Here is a 23,999-nt window from a genome sequence, read left to right on the forward strand (position 1 = left end):
GAATGAAGGAGGGGCAGAGTAAGGATGCAGAGGGGGCAGAGCGAGGATGCAGAGGGGGCAGAGTGAGTGGATGCAGAGGGGCAGAGTGTGTGGATGCACAGGGGGCAGAGTGTGTGGATGCAGAGGGGCACAGAGTGTGTGGATGCAAAGGCACTGAGTGTGGATGCAGGGGGCACAGAGTGTGTGGATGTAGGGGCACAGAGTGTGTGGATGCAGCGGCAAAGAGTGTGGATGCAGGTGGCACAGAGTGTGTGGATGCAGGTGGCACAGAGTGTGGATGCAGGGGGCACAGAGTGTGTGGATGCAGGTGGCACAGAGTGTGTGGATGCAGTGGCACAGAGTGTGGATGCAGGGGGCACAGAGTGTGTGGATGCAGGTGGCACAGAGTGTGTGGATGCAGTGGCACAGAGTGTGGATGCAGGGGGCACAGAGTGTGTGGATGCAGGTGGCACAGAGTGTGTGGATGCAGTGGCACAGAGTGTGGATGCAGGGGGCACAGAGTGTGTGGATGCAGGTGGCACAGAGTGTGTGGATGCAGTGGCACAGAGTGTGGATGCAGGGGGCACAGAGTGTGTGGATGCAGGGGGCACAGAGTGTGGATGCAAGGGGAACAGAGTGTGTGGATGAAGGGGACACAGAGTGTGAGGAGATGAAGGAGGGCACAGAGTGTGTGTGTAGATGAAGGAGGGCACAGAGTGTGTAGAGATGAAGGATGGCACAGAGTGTGAGAAGATGATACAGGGGCACAGAGTGTGTGGAGATGAAGGAGGGCACAGAGTGTGTGGAGATGAAGGAGGGCACAGTGTGAGTTAGCTGTAAATTATTCTTTGACAGAAATATAATTGAAAAAAATATAAAAATATACTTTTCCCTTGGGTTTAGGTGTATTATTTTTGCATACAACTAAATAAGTGTTTCTGTCCTGACCTAAATACTTAGTATGTTTTTTTTGACTACTTATAAAACAGGACTGCTTGATAATTATATTGGAGGGGTGCCTTGAAAAAATTATGGAGACTCTAAGGGTGCCGCAAACTGCAAAAATTTGGGAACCACTGCCCTAATGGGTAACTGCTATGATTTTGAACATGTGGATAAGTTTAAGGTTGTTTGGCTTTATGTGCCTCACTTCACATTATCACAGTTTCCCTTCTGGGAGGAGGAGTCTCTGGGTTGTACATTGTGTTGCAGGAAGCAACATGAGGCTGTGATCAGGGGTCAGTGTATGAGAATCTGCTATCAGCCATCATGGAGCTCAGCACTGCTCTGCTACTAGGACTCGTCCTCCTGGGATTACTGTGGTGGAAATGGTCACGGCCAAAAGGTTTCCCTCCTGGTCCTCCAGCCCTGCCTGTAATGGGTAATATGCTGCAGATGGACTTCACCAATCCCATGAAGGCTCTGAGGAAGGTGAGCGGATATGTATATCTGTATGTAGATGCAGAGTTGGATTAAGGCTTTGAGGCCCCTGGGACACTTAAGACTGCTGGGGCCTTATTGTCTAAAAATAAGGGTATATTGTCATCATTCACAAAAGAGAAAACTATGTTCTTGTTACCCTCATAAATCTCTTATTGCAGCCCCCTCTGTGTCTCTCTCATTGCACCCCTCTCCGTGCCGCTCTCTTTGCAGCCCCCTCTGTGTCGCTCTTTTATTGCATCCCCCTCCACGTGTCTCTCCCATTGTTGCCTGATCCCTATAGCTGGTGCAAATTCTCACCCCTGCAGCCGCGCACACCTTAATCCAGCTCTGTGTAGATGTTATCTGCAGAACTGAGCACCAAGAAGAAATAAGTTTGTGCTGATGTGGAGTTTATTTTGTGTAAATGCAGGAGATCCTCAGCATGTGCAGAGAGCGCAATTTGTGAAGAAGTTTGGTAATGAACGAAAGAGCTTTACATCACAACCCTTAACTTGGCCTTTAGAAAACAGTTCAAAACTACAGATTTTTTTTTTATTTCGTTGGCAGTGCTGAAACGGGGATATTCAAGTTTTCGGCCTGTTAAGGATCTCCTATGAGCTGTAAATTTAGCGAAATACTGCTACTACTACTATTTAAATATTGTGCCTATAGGTAGTTCAATGTTCTTCATCATAAATATATTTCTTATGTCCTGTACTTTTCACTGTTTCATTGCTTTGTCCTCTGTACTGTACTGATACCGTCATCCACTCTTTACAGCTAATGTTATCCATAGTTGCCTACTCTCCCGGAATGTCCAGGAGACCCCAGAATTTCTGGGAGTCCTCCAGGACTCCCGGGAGAACAGGGCAACCTCCGTGATCCTTTCCACTTAGTTAAGTGGTGGGGGCAGGGCTTAGGACGTGATTCATGCATCATGGGGTCCCGTCCCCTGGCCATCACAGTTTAGGGGCAGGGCCAAAATGATGTGATTCACCGAACCCCGCCCCCACACACCCACTTGCCCCCAGACCTCCCGCAAGACAAATTGCCAAAGTTGGCAAGTATGATGTTATCAGTCATGCATTTGACACATGCACTGATATGGTGTAATCCATGACAATAGGTACCTTTTATTGTGGCACAATTAAATATACAATTTAGTAATAGTTTGTTTTCAGGGTGTTGTGTTGGAATCAATAAAAGAAGTAGTAGTGAGGTAAGAAGAGTAGGATAGCACAGAGTTAAAGCTATGTCAACAAAATTATTTAATTTCAGGGAAATAACATACTGAAGGCACTGGGCCTGATTCATCAAGACACGTATTTGCTGATTTTGAGCGTATCATACACAAAATCCCTCTACGCATGTCCAGAACCGTCAGATACTGATGTGAATGTAGCCCTGTTTCATTTGCCTGCGAACGCAAAGGACATTTACTACAGCGTGCGAATTGAAGAGTGAAAAGGGGATGTGAAAGGGGCAGACACCCGTAAGGAATGCGCAATGAAGCCGTTTACCTGCACATACGTGCCATGTATATTCTAATGTACACAGCAGTTCACATATCTTCAGATGGAAAGAGTGTGCCACCTCAGGGAGAGTCTATGGGCCTGATTCATCAAGGTACGCAAACTCATGTTTCATACTTTGAGTGACGCAAACCCTTATATTTGCGTTGGAGTTTGAGATTGAGTTGACTTTGAGTGCCGTATCTGCTCTGTTTGCGCTGCGTATGTGGTGTTTTACGTAGCTCAAGTCCCGTCTAGCAGATGCGTATGAGTTTGCGTACCTTGATGAATCAGGCCCTATGTCCTTAATGACTGCTCTGAACAAAGACAGCGTCAGCTAATGGAAGTTTGTACCATCCTCCAGCACACACACTGCATACACTCATCTCAATATGCACCATTATATAAGACCAAGGACAGGCTGGGCTGGGGGGCATAGACAAATGTTGGGCGCTGCAATATCCCTTACAAAATACCTTGTGCTGCTGCTCCTCTATGACAGAATCTGGATCTGTCTAACAATAAGATAAATCTAACCACAAAAGGAGGAGCGCAATGTACCAGGTACTTAAAAGTTGACAATTTATTAAATGACAACATATAAAACAGGATAAGCAATAATATTCAAAAGCTTATAACATTAGTAACATTGGTATTGGACAATTGCATAATAAACAGACCTAATCTATTGCATAATCAGGATACTTGGCCACAATAGAATAATATCTAATACCATAAGATATAACTGGCAATGCCGTTCAGGAGATCCAACCCGCGGGTTTTTAGGATAAAAAAGATTTTGATGATCTTGGAGTTAAAACAAAGGACAAAAAGAGCCACTTGTATCAATTTTCCAAATTGGGAATCACCGTTTAGATGTTATCTTTTCCTCACATAAGTCCAGCTGGTTATTGGTAGTTAGCCGGACAAAGAGATGGCTTGGTACGATATGCAATTAAAGCATCCCCCATAGGGTGCGATCAAACATCAGAAAATCAAGTTAGTGTTGTGATTTTAGACGTTACCGGTGATAGTATTTCCAAATCTAGTATCGATAATCACATTGCTCGTGATCTATTACAGTGCCCAATAGAGCTAGATTTCGTAGGCACTAGGAAAGTACATGCATATATACTTAGCTTCACTTTGTGAATTCATGGACTGAGCTGGGGGGCAGCAGGGCATGTGCCCCCCAGGTTGGTCCCATAGTGGGCTACCTTGGGCTGGCTCACTGGGCCACCTGCATTTTTTCACTTTAAAATGTTCCTACTAGGCTGCTGACCCGAGTCTTGTCCTCTGGGCTAATATTTGCCATCCCTCCCCTGTATAAGACCCATGGAGGTAGGTTGTAAGAAAACTGATGTGTACATTACAGTTCTGGTGCAGCACAGTGGCCTAGTGGTTAGCACGTCTGTCTCACAGCACTGGGGTCATGAGTTCGATTCCCGACCATGGCTTTATCTGTGTGGAGTTTGTATGTTCTCCCTGTGTTTGCGTGGGTTTCCTCCGGGTGCTCCGGTTTCCTCCCACACTCCAAAAACATACTGGTAGGGTAATTGGCTGCAATTAAAAAAAAATTGACCCTAGTCTCTCCCTCTCTGTCTGTCTGTCTCTGTGTGTGAATGTGTGTCTATAGTAGGGAATTTAGACTGTAAGCTCCAATGGGGCAGGGACTGATGTGAATGAGTTCTCTGTACAGCGCTGCGGAATTAGTGGCGCTATATAAATAAATGATGATGATGATGATGATGGTTGTTTTTGGAATATTTGGAGATTATTCAGACCACCTTGTTCTTCTTAAGATGTTTGTTTTTATATATTTGTCATGCACTGCATACTAATGTGAATGGTCTAAATTGTAATTGTTGTAAAATGTGTGTTCGTAAGCTTGCGAGCAGGGCCCTCTTACCTCTACGTATGTATGTATTACCCAGTATTGTTTTATTACTGTTTGTTACCGATTGTAAAGAGCTACGGAATCGGCTGGCGCTGTATAAATAAATGTTGATGATGATGTTCATACATTTATATTATAGCAATGTGCCACATTACCAATGCTTCTCAGTTGTAAAATGTTATGTGCTGGTTGAATAATTTATCACTTGCTTGGGTATATTAGCATTGTGTTTTGGGGGGGATTTTTGGTATATTTATCCAAAACTTGCCTCTTTATTCTATTAATATATGGCAACATACATAAACATTTTGTTTCTTTTTAACAAATTTTAAAAAAGTTTTAAGTTAATATTTTATGTACTGTTTTGTTGGTTTTTATTGTTCCCCCAGATAAGCAATGAGCCAGGCTATGCCGCTTGTATGTTTTCGGTCTTTAATGTACACGTGGACTACAAAGGTTGCTAGGCATGAGGTCATTTATTTGTTTGCACCTTTATCCAACTTTCTCATATTTAGTCACTCATGGACATGGAGGAGGTGCTGGAAGAGGAGGGCAACAAGCGTCAACCCCTCCGAAACCTGCAACTGGACGACTGTCGCCGGCCCAGGATGCGTGTCTTTAGGCCACGTGTTAGCTTCTTTGGGATGTCAGATGCTGAGTTGGTCCGTTACTATCGGCTCCAGCCTCATGTCATAGCGGACACCCTGCGCATTGTGCAGAGTGACCTAGAACCAATGCATAACATCCCGACAGCAATACCACCATTGACCAAACTGTTGGCTGTATTGCACTTTTGCGCCACTAGGTACTTCCAGGCCAAAGTAAGAGTCGCAGCACGGTACTCCCATGCCATCTTCAGTCGTGTGCTGTAGATTGTGCTGAGGGAGTTCCTGTCACGGCTCAGCCAATTCATCCATCTGCCACTCGATGACGAGTCCCTTGTGTCCATAAAGCGGCACTTTGCAACCGTAGCTGGATTTCCGCACATCATAGGGGCAGTAGATAGAACATGTAGTCCTGGTCCTGTTGGGTGGGAATGCTTCGATTTTTTTTTTTAATCAGAAACATTTCCACTCAATAAATATCTAGGCTATATGTGATGCGTCTCTCCAGATTCATTACCTGGTAGCGGTATGCAGGGGAGTATGCATGACTCTTCCACCTTCAGAAAATCAACGATGAGGCGCAGATTACAACTGAGACAAGGGGGTGCAAGGCCACATGGTGACGCGTGGCTATAAGGTACTTTTCTTTTAATTAATCATTATGTATCATTAAACTTTTGTTGTCATTTGTATTTTTTTTTTTTTTTGTAAAGTGACGGACATGTCCAAACCCAAACAGAAACATGTAGACACATTTTAAAGTTAGTTACCTCTCTAATGCCACATGGTTAAGCCAGGGTGCAAATTATTAATTTTTGGATGCTTTGCTTGCCGTAAATAATTAGGCACCTAGACGCAAATTTAAAATTTTGGTCAATAACAGTCCCACCATACATGTTAGTATATTCCATAAATGTTTTTGTTATCTTTTGTAAGGTGTGACTAATTTCTTTCTCTTTGTCTTTCTTATCACCCTCTAATTGGAGATAACGCATACCCGTTCCGCCCTTGCCTCCTCACTCCTATTTGCAAACCCACTCACAAAGCAGAAAGTTGCATACAACTCGGCACATATGGCCACCAGATCGGCTGTTGAGAAAACATTTGGCCTATTAAAGGCAAGATTTAGATGCCTCAACCAGTCTGGGGGCGCTTTTATGTATGCGCCAAGGACAGTATGTAACATCATTGCTCTGTGTGTGGTGTTCTATAACATCGTCTTTAAGAGTGGGGCTCCATGGGTAGAAGAGGCCGAGGTTGCGGACGAGGAGTTGGAAGACGCCAAACCCAGCCCTCCTGAAACGGTGGAGGCATCCCGCTATAAGAAGTATGTGTTATCCACCTACTTTTATTTATGAAGTGGCTGGGGGGTAGGCAGAGGTTTCTACGGGATAGGCAGAGGTGGGTGGGGGGTAGGCAGAGGTGGCTGGGTGGTAAGCAGAAGTGGCTGGGTGGTAAGCAGAAGTGGCTGGGTGGAAGGCAGAGGTGGCTAAAAGGTAAGCAGCAGTAGGTAGGGGATAGGCAGAGGTGGCTGAGGAGTAGGCTTGGGAGAAAGGTGTACCTAGGGGTAGGGCGAAGGGGCTGGATGGTAGGCAGAGGGGGCTGGAGGGTGGGCAGATTTGGCTGGGTGCTAGGCAGAGGGGAGTGGGGGGTGGGCAGAATTGGCTGTGGGTTATGCAGAGGGCACCAGGCGGGAAAGGCAGAGGGGGCTTGGGAGAAAGATGTGGCTCGGGGGTAGGCAGAAATGTCTGTGGTTTTAGCAAAAGGGCCGTGGAGTGGCGGGTGGCTTAACATACATTTGCAAATGCGTGCAACTGAGACTTTTGAATTTTTATGTACAAGTAGAAATGGCAGCTCCTTTGCTGGCTATAGCAGTATGCTGGGGGATTTTTCTTTGTTTTTGTTCCTTTCAGGATAACCCCCCTCTTTCAAGCATTTGGTGTGAGCCTATAAATTGATTGAGCAACTTCCACTTCTGTATTGGGGCTGTGGAATAGCCAGAGGGTGCTGGGGGGTAGGCATAGGGGGGTTGGGGCGTGGACTGACTTGGTTTGAAAATAAGAAGCTGTTAGTGCTAAATTATGTTGTTGCAAAAATGGGTTTGGCAAAAGTGGGGAGTATAACCAGGCGAAAAATTGTTCTTGATGATGTAACAGAGGGTCTTGTATGGGTAAGTTAGGACAATGGACAGGAGTGAAGTAATGGGGAGGGAGAGGAAACATGTGACATTTGGCTAGGAAGTTTGAAAGTCACATATTGAGAAACAAGGTCCGTGAGATGGGAAAGGATATTCCGAATGTCGGTGAAAGTGGTATTCATTGTGGTGAGGGAAGTGTCCAACTTTTACTCAATATGGGTGAGGGTAGTGCTCATCTCCTGGGTAGTGTTTTGAAGTTGTGCGTTTGATTGGTGAAGGTTGTGATAGAACTGAAGGAGTGCCTTCTGCTGAATGACCCCTGCTTCCTCCTCCATCTGAGGCTCCTCTACATCACGGGCCTCCTCCACCAATTCCTGCTCAATGTCCTCATCACCCTCCTCCCCTGTAAAAAGAGACAATAGTCAAATTTATGGTTATTCACAAACATACAACTATTTTCGTTACCTTAATCAATGTCAGTTGTTTGCACCCCAGTTTGCTGTGCACCAAGGGTGAAATATTACCTCCAATTTTGGGGTCCAAAAGTAAACATTACTGTATCAACCAATATATATGATGCATGAACTGTTAACTATGCATCATTTGGAACTTGACATATGATTTGGACAGTAAATAATCCTCTTAAACACTATAGTCTGATTGTAGGATGACTATGTTGCAGGATAAGTGGCAAGGATTTCTTATGTCTATTGCAAATTTATCAATAAGCCAGTTAATGTTGGGGGGGGGGGGTGTTTTGGTCAAGCACAAACATGTAATGTTTGGGGGATAGAGGTTATAGGGGCGAGCTGCCCCCAGTATGAATACGGCCCACCACTTTCACCATCTGCTCATCAATGCAGGCCAATGCCATGGTCTCCAGGGGAATGAGGACTAAGTGAGCTGGAGGACCACCACTTGTAGTCTGAGTATGCTTGCAGTGGTCCCTCAACTTGTCTTTGGATGACACTTAAAGCCTTGCCAGCTGTGTGAAATGAGAAAAGATTGTAATGTTTCAAATTAGGTAAAATGCTAATATTTGCACAATTTTTTCCCACAAGTAAAGAAAATATAAATTTAAACAATAAGCCTTCCCAAAAGCAAAAAAACATTTCTAGCTTACATAAATCTTTGAAGCATTTTGAACAATAACCTGACCTGTTCTAAGGTTGCAGAAAACAATATATGAATTAGTGGACCTCAGTCACCATTTGACAAATTAGAGCCATGGCATTGTCCTGTATTGTTATCTCATGCCAAGCACACAATTTAGCTGGGTCGGAGGGCTGCTGGGTCGGAGAGCTGCCTGTTGCAGGAGTGCATCCTCTCCACCAACAGCTGGACCAAAACCTCCACCTCCTGGGAGGTAAAATTGGGCTGACTCCACTGTGTAGAGGGTAGTAATAGGGTAACCTAAGGATATTAAGAGGGCGGTAGAGGAATACTATAAGCTTGTCTGAAGAGGGTGAAGCGGAAGAGCGTGATTTCTGACTTGTGCCTGGCTCTTCATAATCAGACATATTTTTGTCTAAAGAGAAGTAAAAAGACAGTCATTAGTAACAAACGTTTAATGTGCTGTAAGTGTCTCACATATGCCATTGTATTTACCAAGAATAATGACTTAGTTACAAAGAGGTGGAGGGTGGCTGTGTAACTTGTTTTTTGTCTAAAGAGAAGTAAAAAGACAGTCATTAGTAACAAATCTTAGATGCCCTATAAGTGTCTCACATAGGCTATTGTGCCTATGTGAGACTCTTGGCAGGGCTGAAGGATTGTCTCACCAGCTCTTATATAGGACATGCGGGTGCTTTCTCCTGTTATTGCCTGTGTATGAATCGCTAGGCACTCTCACGATTCTAATTGCCTGGATACGGTTGATGAACGAGAAAAATTGACAGGTGAGACAGATATCTTACCTACTGTATTGAAGGGATACGCGAGTGACATGCTTACACCCATTCATGCACTGAAAACCAATCAGTGCGCGGAATGTTGAAGAGTCATTCACTTGCAAGCATGAGGGCTGTCATGTTCGCCTGTGCCTAGCTATGAGTACACACCGCAGCTATGGAGAATCTGTATTTCTGGTTCTGTTTCTGGTTCTGTATTACAGACCAGCAGATCGTTTGTAAAACTGGAAGCATGTAGCAACCTGTGACGGAACGGAGCCACACTGCCAAGATAACATGTCCCACCAGCCCATCAATCCGCAGGGATTACATGGCCTGTCACCCTTGGACCAGTTCTTAAATTGAACCCAGCGGACAGGGGGAGAACTTATTGAGGACACATAGAGGAGTAAGAAGGAAGGGAGAGACAGCTGGAAGCCCTGACATTTAATAAAAGAATGAAAGAGGTTAATTTCAGGAGGGAATGTGTGTTATCCAAGATCTTGAGGTGGGGAAAGATAAGTATTACCCATTGTCTTCCACAGGACTGGCCTAGACATTGTGGCCGGGACACAGGAGGGGAGGCACTGGGGAATGCCAGCTCATCTTCACTCTCACTCCAATCCCCTGGCCCAGCAGACATCAATGTTTAAGAAGAAAAGACCCAGGGATTTGCCTGGGGAGGGGAAAACACAGTGGGAATTTGCCTACGGATATAAGGACCCACTCAAGGGGGGAAAGGGTATTCATACCGAGGATTGATTCCTGGAAGGTGTGGGGCTGACTAGTGTTGAGTTTCTGTTCTCTACCAGCAGACCAGGTGATCATCGCTGTCGTGTACCTGGGGGAAGCAGGCTGATGCTCCATCTTGGAACCTGTCATCACCTCGCTCCATCAGGGGATACCCGCCAGGGGTGGAAAGAGTGATACTCAGAGCCCGACCACATTGGGAGAGCGTTGGTAAAATGGCCAGGTACAGCAAAATACCAAGATTCCCTGGACCTTTTGTTGACAGACTCTTTTGTCTGTGGAACGTTTCCGTGGCTAGGGTTGGTGGGGAACCTTGTTGGGACTCCTATTGACACTGATGATCTGCCGACCTATTGTTTAAAGTGGTCAGGTTTATATTGTGTTGTTTTACTGTAAGGAAAGTAAAGATAGCATTGTATCTTTCGTTCTCCTCCTTGCCTGTGTGATTTCTGATCCTAAGGGGGCCGAGAAACCTAGTAAACTTCGGTTCTAAAAACCTGGTATCCTCGCACAGCCCATGGGGCACCAGCTATGGGGAGTGGCACCCTAATAAAATCTTTTACCTAGTACACCCTAATATGTTTTGTGATGCTGGTCTGTGTAGGTGCCATGCACAAATGGCAGGAAGCCAGCTCTTCTGATTACCCTGTTGGTGGAAGTTATAACAATTTATAAAAGCGGATGTCCAGAGGCAAATATGGAGGATGCACCACTCTTTTCTCTATAATTGCCCTGATAAATAGACCCCTAGGTTTATAAATAAGTGCACACACATACACACAGAGTAAATTGACAGTGGCATTATATCTACATTAATGTCCTGCATGCATCTCCAAAGATGGTATATATTGCAAGAGGAGAGGTATAATTACATTTAATCACTGCAAATTTTTCTCTATTAGAAATGCACTGGATATATTAGGAAGCACACTTGGCACGCATTACAAAACACTTTTGTACTGGTGCGCCCGGATTTTACACTCTCACAATGAGCCTGAGTCATTAAGAAGAGCAAATAAAAAATAAAAAGGACTTTGCACCTTGGCAAAACCATGTTGCATTGGAGGGGCAGGTAAATTTAAAATGTGGGGACTGATTTATCATTGGGGTAGGGCATTTCCTAGATCAACATTAAATTTCAGTGTAAAAATAAAGCCATCAAGTGTTTGTGTGCTACGTGAAATAGCAGCCAGTATTTAACTTATGTGCAAAATAATAAACTAATTTACACCCCTTGCATTGTAACATGGTTTCTCCAGGATCAAATGTACTCCTTTTTTTTGCTTTGCTCCCCTTAATGACACAGACTCAATATGTCTACCCAACCCAGAAGTGCAGAGATGAAAAACAGTTTCAAGCATCGCAGTGTGGAAGACTGTAAACATCACATTACAGGCCATCATCTTACCACTTTAGTACCACCTCATCAATAAAATAAACTTTCACAACTTTGTCCTAAAATACTGCTTGTTTTAGCCTCATTTATGACTTATAGTAATCATGAGAGTGGGGGAATATGTGAACTGTCCTTATTACACGTGGCAAATGTGTGTGACTTCTTATGTTTGCTCGGAATGCTCCTAGAAATGCTCTTATCTGCTGAAGTGCAACATACAGGGACAAAACAGGTCCTGTTAAAAGCATAGGATGAGACTTAAAGCATGCCACCAGTGAGCTGGTGCAAAAAGTCCTTTTGCGAAGTGGAAATAGCTGTGCACCCCTCTACACATCAAGGAACACCTCTAAAATTGTGCCTTATCAGCCCCTTTTTATCATTTAAAAAAATATTGCACAAGGAAATCACATTTCTGCCTTGCTCCACAAAACAAGGCCGACCTCTGCATTTATTATTATTATTATTATTATTATTATTAATTTTTAATTGTAAAAGTGACTCATAAGCTAAATGATCCTGTCACACAACAATGTTGGTCAAGAGGTAGTTGTATAACGGGTGGTAATATAACATTATGGTGCAATAAACAAGCAGCACAATAACTCAGGAAACTCAGAGCACAGCTCATAAAAAAGGGTGAGGGTGCATGAAACCAACTGTGCCCAGGAGTGTGGGCGCGGAAACAGGTTAAGAGCTATAGAGAGGGTGCAGAAAAAAGCAGAAATGGAGTCAGTGGGCAGGAGGCTAAAGAAGGAGGTTAAAAGTGGTGGAAACAGGAGGAGAGAGGACCCTGCTCAGAGGAGCTTGCAATCTAAGGGGAAGGGCGGACAAACCAAAGACATAGGGAAAGTGAAATGGGGACAGGGTTGAACGGAGCAAGAAGGAGGAAGGGGAGAGGGTGAGAGGTATCGACAGATGGGTAGTTAGGCAGATGGCTTTTAAAAGAGTTGGGTTTATAATTCCTATTTGAAACTGCTAAGATTGGGGGAAGTTCTGATAGTATGAGGGAGATCGTTCCAATGGAAGGGGGCAGCACGAGAGAAGTCTTACATACGTGAGTGAGAGGAGGTAATCAGAGGGGAGGAGAGGCGACGATCGTTGGCCAATCACAGTGGGCGGGAAGGAGTGTGAATAGAGAGGAGGTTGGAGATGTAGGGAGCAGTGGAGTTGGCGAGGGCCTTGTATACACTTACTACGCATCTGGCTCCGCAAGCCTATGCGGTTTGGCAGAAATGTTTAGAGGAGAGGTCAGCAAAAGTGAACTACGGTGGTAATAAAGTGAAATCCGGGCCTGACTTTTAGTTGTGCAATATCTTCAATGCCTACACAGGATGTAATACAATAATTACATAGGTGGTGTAACTGTTACACTGGTGCCTTCTGTTGTCACTTCTGCTGTAAATCATTTGCATATCTGTCTGCAGAGAAACAGTTTGTCCCACTTTGCTGCCTAACCTAACTAATGCACAACATGACATTTGCATTTCTGACAGTTCTCCCAGACTTACGGCCCAGTGTACAGCATTTACCTGGGATTTACCCCGGCAGTCGTGGTCCGGGGGCTTAAAGATCTAAAAGAAGTTCTTGTTAATAAGGGAGTCGAGTTTGCAGACAGGCCTCAAAGCAAAATGACAGAAGTCATCACCAAGTACAAAGGTAATTACTGCATGGTCTATAATTTGCTCGTTACCACTGACCAGCTTGGGAAGTGGTAGAGACGCTGACATAGAGAAATCATCATGAGGAACCTGTGGTTCTCCATGTGTTGTGAAACTACAAGTCCCAGCATGCTTTGCCAGTATATAGCCTGTCGATAGCTGACAGGGCATTCTGGGACTTGTAGCTTCACAACACCTGTAGAGCCACAGGTTGGCCAGGCCACTAGTAGTTATTCAAGAGGCAAATATACCAGCATGGTAATCTTAGAATGGTTTTTCTGCCTCCTCTCATCTTTGTATCTTCCATTTTTGTTTTGTAATCCTCCATTTAGTCAATGCTGCTTATTGCTTTGTGTTGATCAGGTCCCAATATTTTCACCAGTTATTTTCTTTAGTGTGGGGTTTTCTTTCTCTTTTACTAGTACCACGTTTTTAGATGCCTTTAGGTTTAGGGTGACCTTAACATTCTAACTTATTCTACAACCTTGACATGTGACTATCCCCAGGCTTGGTGATGGCTCCCTATGGCCGAGCTTGGAAGGAGCACAGGCGCTTCACCCTGTCCACACTCCGGAATTTTGGGCTCGGTAAAAAGTCGATGGAAGAGAGAATCTGTGAGGAGAGTTCGTACCTCATTCAAGATTTAAAAGAAAATAAAGGTCAGCTTCCCAACCTCCCTGCACCAATTTCTTCTTGTTACTTGTTGCCATCACAGGTTGATTTGTAATTGATGGTGTAGTTTATAGATCAAGGAGTAAACTCTTCTTATTGTTCTTTACGGGTCTATTTATTAAGACTACATTGTGCTAGACAGTGGTGGACCAGGAAGAGGTGGGCTACAAGAGACTGTATGTTTCTCTCCAGCACACTCCCCAGTGCTTCCTCTATGGTGGCTCCACCACAGCCTCTTTTGCTGTGGCTTCAGGGAGATTGCCAGACTCTCTGAGAAGTCTGCAAGATCACCCAATCTTTTGGGAATCTCTGGGACATTCAGGAAGAGTCGGAAATCATGTTTGCCGGACAAGTCAGAGAGAGTGTCAGGGACCATTGGAGTGAGCTGTACTGTGCAAGACGTGTGCATTATGCTACAATAAACAGAGGGAGGGATAGAGGAAGGTCAGAATAAAGAAAGAGATTTGTTTGTTTGTTACCAGTGTACTAGGGCTAACATTTACTTCCTCGGTACCTCTGGGGGAGACATGAATTATCTTTAACATCCTGAAACTGCAATAAAGTTCAAATCTCCTTCCCCCTAGGTACAGAGGAAGTAATGTTAGCCCTAGCACACTGGTAACAAACACACTTTTTTAAAGATATTAGTGTGCTTACAAAAACAGGTGGCAGTCATTATCACGATGCTGAAAATAACGACATTGAATATTCGTGTTGTTAAGCTGCAAATTTAAGAAGGCGCCGTCTGTACAATGTTCTAGGCTTTGTAAAGAACATTGTACAGCCGGCGCCTCCTTAAATTTGCAGCTTAACAATCATAGTGGGGCCCTTGAACTGACGTCATTGTAGGCTACCGAAATCTTCAGTCGTCGGAACTGTTTGAAGTCTCCTTTTCAAGCTGTCATTATTACTACGCTGTCGCTATTCGATGTTGTTGTTTTCACCATTGTGATAAGGTACCGAACCCAACAAAACATAGTATAGTTTATTGATATTATTGTTACAAATGTATGTGTCTTCAATTTAATATTATTGTCATTTTCTGGCTATGTGTTCATGTACGATTTTATGAATAACGCTTGACTGTCTTAATCAATGACTTAGTCAAGCTATACCTAGTGCTCACCTGAAATGATGTTTCTATGCTGGTTGCTTTTCAGACACTCTGTATGACCCACACTTTGTCATCGACAACGCTGTGTCCAACATAATTTGTTCCATTGTGTTTGGGAGGCGCTACAACTACGATGACCGAACGTTCAGAGATATCCTTAACATTGTCCATGATAATTTGAAACTGTCAAGTGGAATTTGGGCTCAGGTAAGAAACAGACATAGAGATGTTAAATAAAAATATTTGGGTTCAGAAAACAGGCAGAACACAGCACTTACCATTTGGTTGTCATAAGCAATTGCTATGCAAATCAGGTTCTTTAGCATGCTAATAAACAAGGCTAGCATGCTAAACAACTTGCTGGTGATAATGGTCACTACATCCCCTTGACCAATTTTAGTGATGTACACCACTGACAAGCACTGTCATGGTGCAGGGGACTGGTGGAGGGTGGAGAGAACGCTGCTAGGGTTGCAATTTAATGTACTGAAAGTACTATCTCTCCCTCTGCCGGGTGGTGTACGCAATAGCAATGACCCCCTTTCCGACATAAGGAGCAGCGACTAAGCAATGGTGATCGCTGTAATTTAGACAAGTAGTTAATAGCAACTTACATAAATAGTGACGCAGAGCTATTTCGGCAAGCCTGCTATGATTCCCGACTGTAGAACATGTCGGCACTCTAGAGTGCGTAACTTCAAATAGCGAGAGTTAAATTGCTAGTTTTAAGGGGGCAATGCGAGGAAAGGGGGTCATCGCAGATATGACGGCCACCGACTCTCCCAGGCAATTTTTTTTGCTACAGCTTCAAACAACCTGTTTTTAAAATAAAATTTGCTTATACTTGAATTTTACTTAATCCACTCCCTCCCCAATTAAAGTACTTTGGTGGGTCATCTTCTTTTAATTTGAGATGATGCTTTGGATCCCTCCAGTCATGGAGAGACAAAAAGTGCCGAAGTTATCACAGTAGCAGAAATCCTGGCCATATTTAACATCAGATTAGATTCTGCTAGATATAATGAATAATGGGGAACCAAGGACAAGATCTCCACCAAAGTACTATTATTGGAAAGAGGGGGTTATTTAGTAAAACTAAGACATAAAGTGGAAAACCCCTTTAAAAAAAGACAAAGGACTGGACTGAATCTATATAACTACTGATTTTGTTTTTTAATTTATGTGTGGTTTTACTTATTTACTTTTATTTTACTACTATTGTCAACACTACTTATTTTATTTCTATTTTCAATGAGTCCAGTTATTGAGGCAATAGTCAGTCGCACCAAAGTTTCCTACATCCAAACATTATATCTTCTAGTTAAATTGTGATACTTTATTCTCTCCTCTCAGCTCTACAATGAATTTGGATTTCTCAGATATCTTCCTTTACCACACTGGAAGATTTTTAGAAACATAGAGATTATTTTTGGGTTTCTCAGGAAGGTTTTAGAGGAGCACAAGAAAACCAGGGTGCCTGGACAACCCCGAGACTACATAGACTGTTATCTTGAAGAACTGGATAAGGTAAAACATTACAACATTTAAATTACAATATTTTGTTCTAGGAACTTTTTACATTTATTCAACGAACTTGATTGGCATGTTCTACAAGAAGTTTGTTCTATCCCCTATGTATCAGGCTTTCTGATCAGGTGCAGCAGAATTGGGCAAATATTTGTCACTTTTCATCCTATTCAGGACCAGGAAGACGGTAGTAACAAGTCAACCTTTGATGATGAGAATCTTTTCACATCTGTGTCAGATCTTTTTATTGCCGGGACTGAGACCACATCTGCCAGTTTAGAGTGGTGTCTTCTTTACATGATGACGTATCCAGACATTCAAGGTACTGACTGTCCTGTTTTGCTTTGTTAATTGACTGTCTCTATCATTCTCTATGCTAAGTACACCTTGGTGTATACTCACCAAACTGTGGGTTTGAAAAAGTGGAGATGTTGCCTATAGCAGCCAATCAGATTCTAGCTGTCATTTTGTAGAATGTACTAAATAAATGATAACTAGAATCTGATTGGTTGCTATAGGCAACATCTCCACTTTTTCAAACCCACAATTTAGTAAATTTCCCCCCCTTATATTTTTCCAGAGAAGTGCCGGGAAGAAATAAATACAATTCGGGGAGACAGAGAACATCTAGACTATGAGGACAGAGTGAGGATGCCGTACACACAGGCTGTGCTGCAAGAAGTCCAGCGCTTTGCCTCCATTGTGCCAATGGGAATCCCTCACTCGCCCATAAAGGACATACAACTGAATGGCTATACTATACCAAAGGTGAGGAAAGACCTTCTTAAAAAAATAAATGAAACTGTTAGGAACCCCTCCAGCCGGCACAACACAACCCGGAGTCTACTCTGCCAGTCAGGTGTTCACTGGAGCCCCTGATGGTGGGGACAGACTGGGCTGCAGACTGACAGAGGGTCGTGAAGTGTGTACCGGCTGGGGAGAACCCAGGCAAGAAGAGTCAGGTCCACGCAGAGGTCAAAAGGTCGGCAGCAGGTAACAGTAACGATGAACAAGCTGAGGTCAGAGGTCACAGGCAAAGTAGCAGAACGGGTAAACGAGCCAAGGATCAGGGTCACAGGAAACACCAGCGAAGTCAAATACGAAGCCAAGGGTCATACACGGGAAGTCAAACGTAGATACAGGAACAGGAACAGGAACTGGAACAAGCAGGTAAGCAGACTGGAGCACAGAGCTATAACCGGCAATGAGGTGGCAGACCTCATTGCCTTAAATACTTGAGACAGCCAATCAGGGCCTGGCTCAGATAGAAACCAGCCCCCTAACTTCATTAACCCGCAGGTTAGTAATTCCGTAGAGCGCATGCGCCCGGCTTCTCAATGCCGGGACGCAGCGCTGGAGCGTCTAGTCGTTGCCCCGGCAACAGCCGGGACATGAGAGGAAGTGACGTCCCGGTCGCCATAGCGACGGCCGGGACGCAGGTGAGTGAGTCGCGGCGGCTGGGCACCGCCGCGGCTCGTAACAGTACCCCCCCTTGAGGAGGGGTCGAGGGACCCCGACATCCAGGTTTTCTTGGAAATTTTTTAAAGAACTCCTTCAACTGTTTAGGAGCATCGAGTTGTCTCCGTGGGATCCAAGACCGTTCTTCTAACCCACGATTCCTCCACTGCACTAGGAAGTGCACCTGACCTTGCACTTTTTTGGAATCCAAGATCTTCTGAACAACGTATCTTGGTGATCTGTTTGATTTTCTCTCAGGCAAATTTGAAGACTGGATTTGAGTAGGATATAATACCAACAGAGAACAGTGAAATGTGTTGGGAATTCTCAACGAGCCCGGAATTCTTAACCTAAATGCAACAGAATTAACCTGCTTGATGATAAGGAACGGGCCGATGAACTTGGGACCCAACTTTTTGCAAGGCTGTCTGAGTTTAATGTTTTTTGTAGACAGCCACACTCTCTGGCCCACCTTGAAGGAGCAGATGGTACGGTTGCGATCCGAAAATTTTTTTGCGATAACTGAAGCCTGTTTCAGAGATGCCTGTACTTTCCTCCAGATAACTCTGAGATCTCTTGCAGTGGAACGGATCTTCTGGACACGAACTGGGTTAAGCGAATACAGGGAGTTAGATCTGGGGTGAAAACCATAATTGCAGAAAAACGGAGAAGTTTTAGTAGATGAATGACAGGAATTGTTACAGGCAAATTCCGCCCAGGGTAACAAGGAAGACCAATTATCATGGAACTCTGACGTGTAGCATCGCAAAAACTTTTCCAAGGACTGGTTAACTCTTTCGGTCTGCCCATTAGACTGAGGGTGATATGCGGATGATAAACTAACCTTGATTCCGAGAAGGGTACAGAAAGATCTCCAGAATTGCGCTATGAACTGAGAACCCCGATCGGAAACTATGTCAGTAGAGAGTCCATGGAGCCGGAAAATATGTTGAATGAATAAGACGGCCAAATCCCGAGCTGTAGGCAGTCTGGGTAAGGGAACGAAATGGGACATCTTGCTGAACCGGTCTACCACGACCCAAATGGTATTGTGTCCTGCAGAAGGTGGTAGATCCACTATAAAGTCCATGGACAAGTGGGTCCATGGTTTTGCAGGTGGTGCCAAAGGAACTAACTGGCCTATTGGGCGGATCCTAGGAACTTTGTTTCTGGCACAAACCTCACATGAGAGGACATGACTCCTGACGTCAGCAGACATAGATGGCCACCAGACTGTATGGGAAAGGATTTCTAACGTCTTGAAAATTCCAGGATGCCCTGCAACCCTACTGTTATGCGCCTCTGCAATAACCGCCTTCCTTAGATGGACTGGAACAAAGAGACGTCGCTCCGGAGTAGTATCAGGGGCTAATTTCTGGAATCTCTGAAGTGTGATACTCAGATCTTGGGTCAACCCGGCATGGATTACAGAAGGCGGAATAATCGGCTCTGGGATAGTGACTGGAATGTGGTGTGCTGAAAAACTTCTGGAAAGGGCATCTGCCCGGACATTTTTGGAGCCTGGTCGGTAGGTGATCAGGAAGTTAAACCGGGTAAAGAATAACGCCCACCGGGCCTGTCTGGGATTTAAACGTTTGGCTGACTGTATATATTGTAAATTCTTGTGATCGGTAATGACAGAGATCTGATGTGAAGCACCCTCCAACCAATGCCGCCACTCCTCGAAGGCCCATTTGATTGCCAATAGTTCTCTATTACCGACATCATAGTTGGCCTCCGCTGAAGAGAACTGACGGGAGAAATAAGCACATGGGTGCAGACGATTAGTATGAGGATCCTTCTGGGATAGGATGGCACCGGCACCAATGTCAGAGGCGTCGACCTCAAGAATAAATGTCCTAGCTGGATCCGGATGTCTAAGGACCTGAGCGGAGACAAAGGCCTTTTTCAGGCTTTCGAATGAGGCTGCTGCTTGGGACGACCAATTAGTTGGATCCATTCCTTTACGGGTCAGAGCGACAATGGGAGCCACAATGTCGGCAAAGTTGTGAATGAATCTCCTATAATAATTGGAGAAGCCCAGGAACCTCTGCACCGCCTTAAGATTGTTGGGTTGCACCCAATCCAAAATAGCCTGGACCTTAGCTGGATCCATGGAGAATCCCTCAGAAGAGATTACATAGCCTAAAAAGGATACCCTCTGTACCTCGAACTCACACTTTTCCAGCTTAGCGTACAGGTGGTTCTCTCGTAATTTCTGTAGAACTTGTTTGACGTGAGTCTGATGGGCGGGCAAAGATCTGGAATAGATGAGGATATCATCTAATTAGACGACCACGAAACAACCAAGGAATTCCCGAAGAACTTCATTGATCAAGTCCTGGAACACTGCAGGTGCATTGCTAAGGCCAAACGGCATGACCAGATACTCGTAGTGGCCAGAGTGCGAATTGAATGCCGTCTTCCACTCATCTCCTTCTTTGATACGGATGAGATTATATGCTCCGCGAAGGTCGATTTTAGTGAAGACAGTAGCCCCTCTTAGCTGATCAAACAATACCGAGATGAGCGGAAGGGGATAGGTGTTCTTGACTGTGATATGATTCAATCCCCGGTAGTCAATACAAGGTCTTAACCCTCCGTCTTTTTTTGATACAAAGAAGCATCCTGCTCCTACGGGACACTTAGATGGCCTGATGAAGCCTCTCTCCAGGTTTTCGTCGATATACTCCTGCATGGATTTTGTTTCTGGAGCAGAAAGGGAATACAAACGCCCCTTAGGTAACTTGGAACCAGGAATAAGTTTGATGGCACAGTCAAAGTCACGATGTGGCGGTAAGGTATCAGCAGCTTTTTTGGAGAACACGTCCCAGAATTCATGATACTGTGAGGGAAGCCGCTCCGGAATAGGCTGAATCATACGCAGAGACAGTGACAAACAAGACTGTGTACAATAAGTACTCCACTTGACAATCTCTCCTTTTACCCAGTCTATGACAGGGTTATGACAGGAAAGCCATGGGTGGCCCAAGATCATAGGAACCGACGAACAATCGATCAGGAAGAAGGTGATTGACTCAGAATGGAGAGCTCCGATCTTCAACTGTAGTGGCGGGGTCTCCCAGGAAATCTTGCCACCAGGCAACGGGCCTCCGTCTAAGCCACAGACAGTAATGGCAGAGTTGAGTTTTACCATCGGAATTCCGGCAGAGCGGGCAAACCCAATATCAAGGTAGTTGCCTGCAGCTCCGCTATCAATGAAGGCCGACAGGTCCACAGAGCTTTCCGCTCCTTATATCTCCTGTCAATTTTAATGGAGAGGTGCATCAGATCTTCCAGAGACCTAGGAGACGGATATTGCACCAAAGAATCTTTAATCTGTTCAGATAGGTCGAGACGGAACTGACTTCGTAAGGCAGGGTCGTTCCATCCACTATCAGGTGACCATCTACGGAATTCAGCGCAGTATTCTTCTGCCGACCGTCGGCCCTGTTTCAAGGACCGTAGATGAGCTTCCGCGGAGGCCACTCGATCCGGGTCATCATACAGTAGACCCAGTGCCTCGAAGAAGGAGTCTACGGACTGCATGGCCGGACTGGTCTGCGGCAAAGAAAACGCCCAGGACTGGGGGTCACCCTGTAGAAGGGAAATAATAATCCCAACTCTTTGCTGCTCTGAACCGGAGGAGCGGGGTCTCAACCGAAAATAGAGCTTGCAGCTCTCCCTGAAGTTCCGAAACAGGGTTCTATTTCCCGAGAACCGATCTGGTAAGTTCATTTTGGGTTCACAGATGGGACCTGGAGTCGGTTGTGAAGCTTTTGTGGCTTCTTCTTGAACAGACATACGCTCAGCCAATCCCTGCATCATCTGATACAAGGACTCAACGTGGCCTGCTAGGGTTTGTGCCGGAGACGGTGTGGATCCACTTGTATCCATTCTAACCTTGTCTCCGTGAGTGGGCCGGTTATAATGTTAGGAACCCCTCCAGCCGGCACAACACAACCCGGAGTCTACTCTGCCAGTCAGGTGTTCACTGGAGCCCCTGATGGTGGGGACAGACTGGGCTGCAGACTGACAGAGGGTCGTGAAGTGTGTACCGGCTGGGGAGAACCCAGGCAAGAAGAGTCAGGTCCACGCAGAGGTCAAAAGGTCGGCAGCAGGTAACAGTAACGATGAACAAGCTGAGGTCAGAGGTCACAGGCAAAGTAGCAGAACGGGTAAACGAGCCAAGGATCAGGGTCACAGGAAACACCAGCGAAGTCAAATACGAAGCCAAGGGTCATACACGGGAAGTCAAACGTAGATACAGGAACAGGAACAGGAACTGGAACAAGCAGGTAAGCAGACTGGAGCACAGAGCTATAACCGGCAATGAGGTGGCAGACCTCATTGCCTTAAATACTTCAGACAGCCAATCAGGGCCTGGCTCAGATAGAAACCAGCCCCCTAACTTCATTAACCCGCAGGTTAGTAATTCCGTAGAGCGCATGCGCCCGGCTTCTCAATGCCGGGACGCAGCGCTGGAGCGTCTAGTCGTTGCCCCGGCAACAGCCGGGACATGAGAGGAAGTGACGTCCCGGTCGCCATAGCGACGGCCGGGACGCAGGTGAGTGAGTCGCGGCGGCTGGGCACCGCTGCGGCTCGTAACAGAAACAAAGCGGTCATAAGGGTGGACCTGCCAAGTCTTAATTCAAGTAGTAGAGTGGGTAAAAGCTCAGTATTTTCAGTATTGTATCCTACTCTGGAAAAGTGCTTCACTGTCCTGCTAAGACGAACCACTGCAAGTGCTTGTGCAGTGCAAATAGTTGCAACAGCTTTTATTCAAGTTGTCTATGTAGAGAGCCACAAAAAGCCTTTATTGGTCAGTAGGATATATTGCACTAATTTACATCATTTGGATTATGATGCATTTCAGCACACACAACCCCGTGGTTGGCATTATTTTACTTTGTTTTACTAACATTACCAGGGAACTGTTACTGCTGTGCGGGTACATCTAAGCCCATCAAGTGTGGTACTGTGCAGATGGCCCTTGGGGCACTACAGTACATACTATGACATGTTTACAGTTTACATATCCATATATATATATATATATATATATATATATATATATATACATATATATATACATATATATTCACAATACAACTTGTTTAAAGTGAACATTTGGTAACATTTGCTGCTGAACTGAATATTTATTAATGCACAGAAAACACTCGACAAGACAAAAAAAAAATATTATTAGTAGAGTAGTATTCAAAAAAAGATGCACATTCAACTAATGACAATAAATTCAACATCTCTGTTTACAAGTAGGGTTTAAAAATGATGTGTATAAATAAGTAGCAATTTAAAGCTCTACTTTGAAAAATAAAAAACAAACATCAATATATATATATATATATTTCTCTTTCCTACCATTGGGGGACACTGCGCGTCATTGGGGTATAGTGGGTGGGACTAGGAGTTTAGGCACTTATAAACCTGTTTGTTCCTCACACTCCTCCACTACTATGCCCCTCCTCTGCAGCTCAGACCTCAGTTTTTTTATATATGTAGGTATATATATTTATATGTATGTGTGTATATCTATATATATATATATGCCTAGTGACGTGTGTTAGTCTGTCTGTGTGTGTGTGTGTGTGTGTGTGTGGAAAAAATAAAACCAAGCTGCAGCGCCACCTGCTGGGCGGAGTTATACACTGACCTACTAAATTCTTAGTGTGTGTGGGGAAAAAAAATTCAGAAAGGGCTGAAATTTGGTATACTAAGATGTTTTCAATTTGTTAATTTCATTTGTTAATTGTTAAAAGTGTTTATAAAGATTTAAAATATATATATATATATTTCTTGAAGGAGAAGTGACAGTTGGGAGTGGTTGGTGGTTGCCGGGGGTGACAGTGGGGAGTGATTGGTGGTTGCCGGGGGTGACAGAGCGAGAGGAGTGTGATACTCAGGACCGCTGAGAGAGATCCCTGTGTCTGGATAGACATCTGGATAGATGTGGTGATGAAAAT

General features: G+C 44.6%; 1 protein-coding gene across 2 annotated transcripts in view; it reads left to right on the forward strand.

Annotated features, from left to right (window-relative positions):
* The first annotated feature begins 1,163 nt into the window (after positions 1-1,163).
* The window catches only part of LOC142104303 (cytochrome P450 2J4-like), a 29,812-nt gene continuing 6,976 nt past the window's right edge, over positions 1,164-23,999 (forward strand). Inside the window, exons 1-7 of one of the 2 annotated variants that reach the window (XM_075188891.1) lie at positions 1,164-1,410; positions 13,080-13,242; positions 13,751-13,903; positions 15,077-15,237; positions 16,384-16,557; positions 16,732-16,879; positions 17,138-17,325. In XM_075188891.1, the coding sequence (XP_075044992.1) occupies positions 1,249-1,410; positions 13,080-13,242; positions 13,751-13,903; positions 15,077-15,237; positions 16,384-16,557; positions 16,732-16,879; positions 17,138-17,325 (1,149 nt within the window). In that variant the 5' untranslated portion in view covers positions 1,164-1,248. The remainder of the gene's footprint in view (positions 1,411-13,079; positions 13,243-13,750; positions 13,904-15,076; positions 15,238-16,383; positions 16,558-16,731; positions 16,880-17,137; positions 17,326-23,999) is intronic. The other variant, XM_075188892.1, reaches the window with a different exon arrangement.

The sequence above is a fragment of the Mixophyes fleayi genome, chromosome 10 (assembly GCF_038048845.1).
Source record: "Mixophyes fleayi isolate aMixFle1 chromosome 10, aMixFle1.hap1, whole genome shotgun sequence".
NCBI classification, from domain to species: domain Eukaryota; kingdom Metazoa; phylum Chordata; class Amphibia; order Anura; family Limnodynastidae; genus Mixophyes; species Mixophyes fleayi.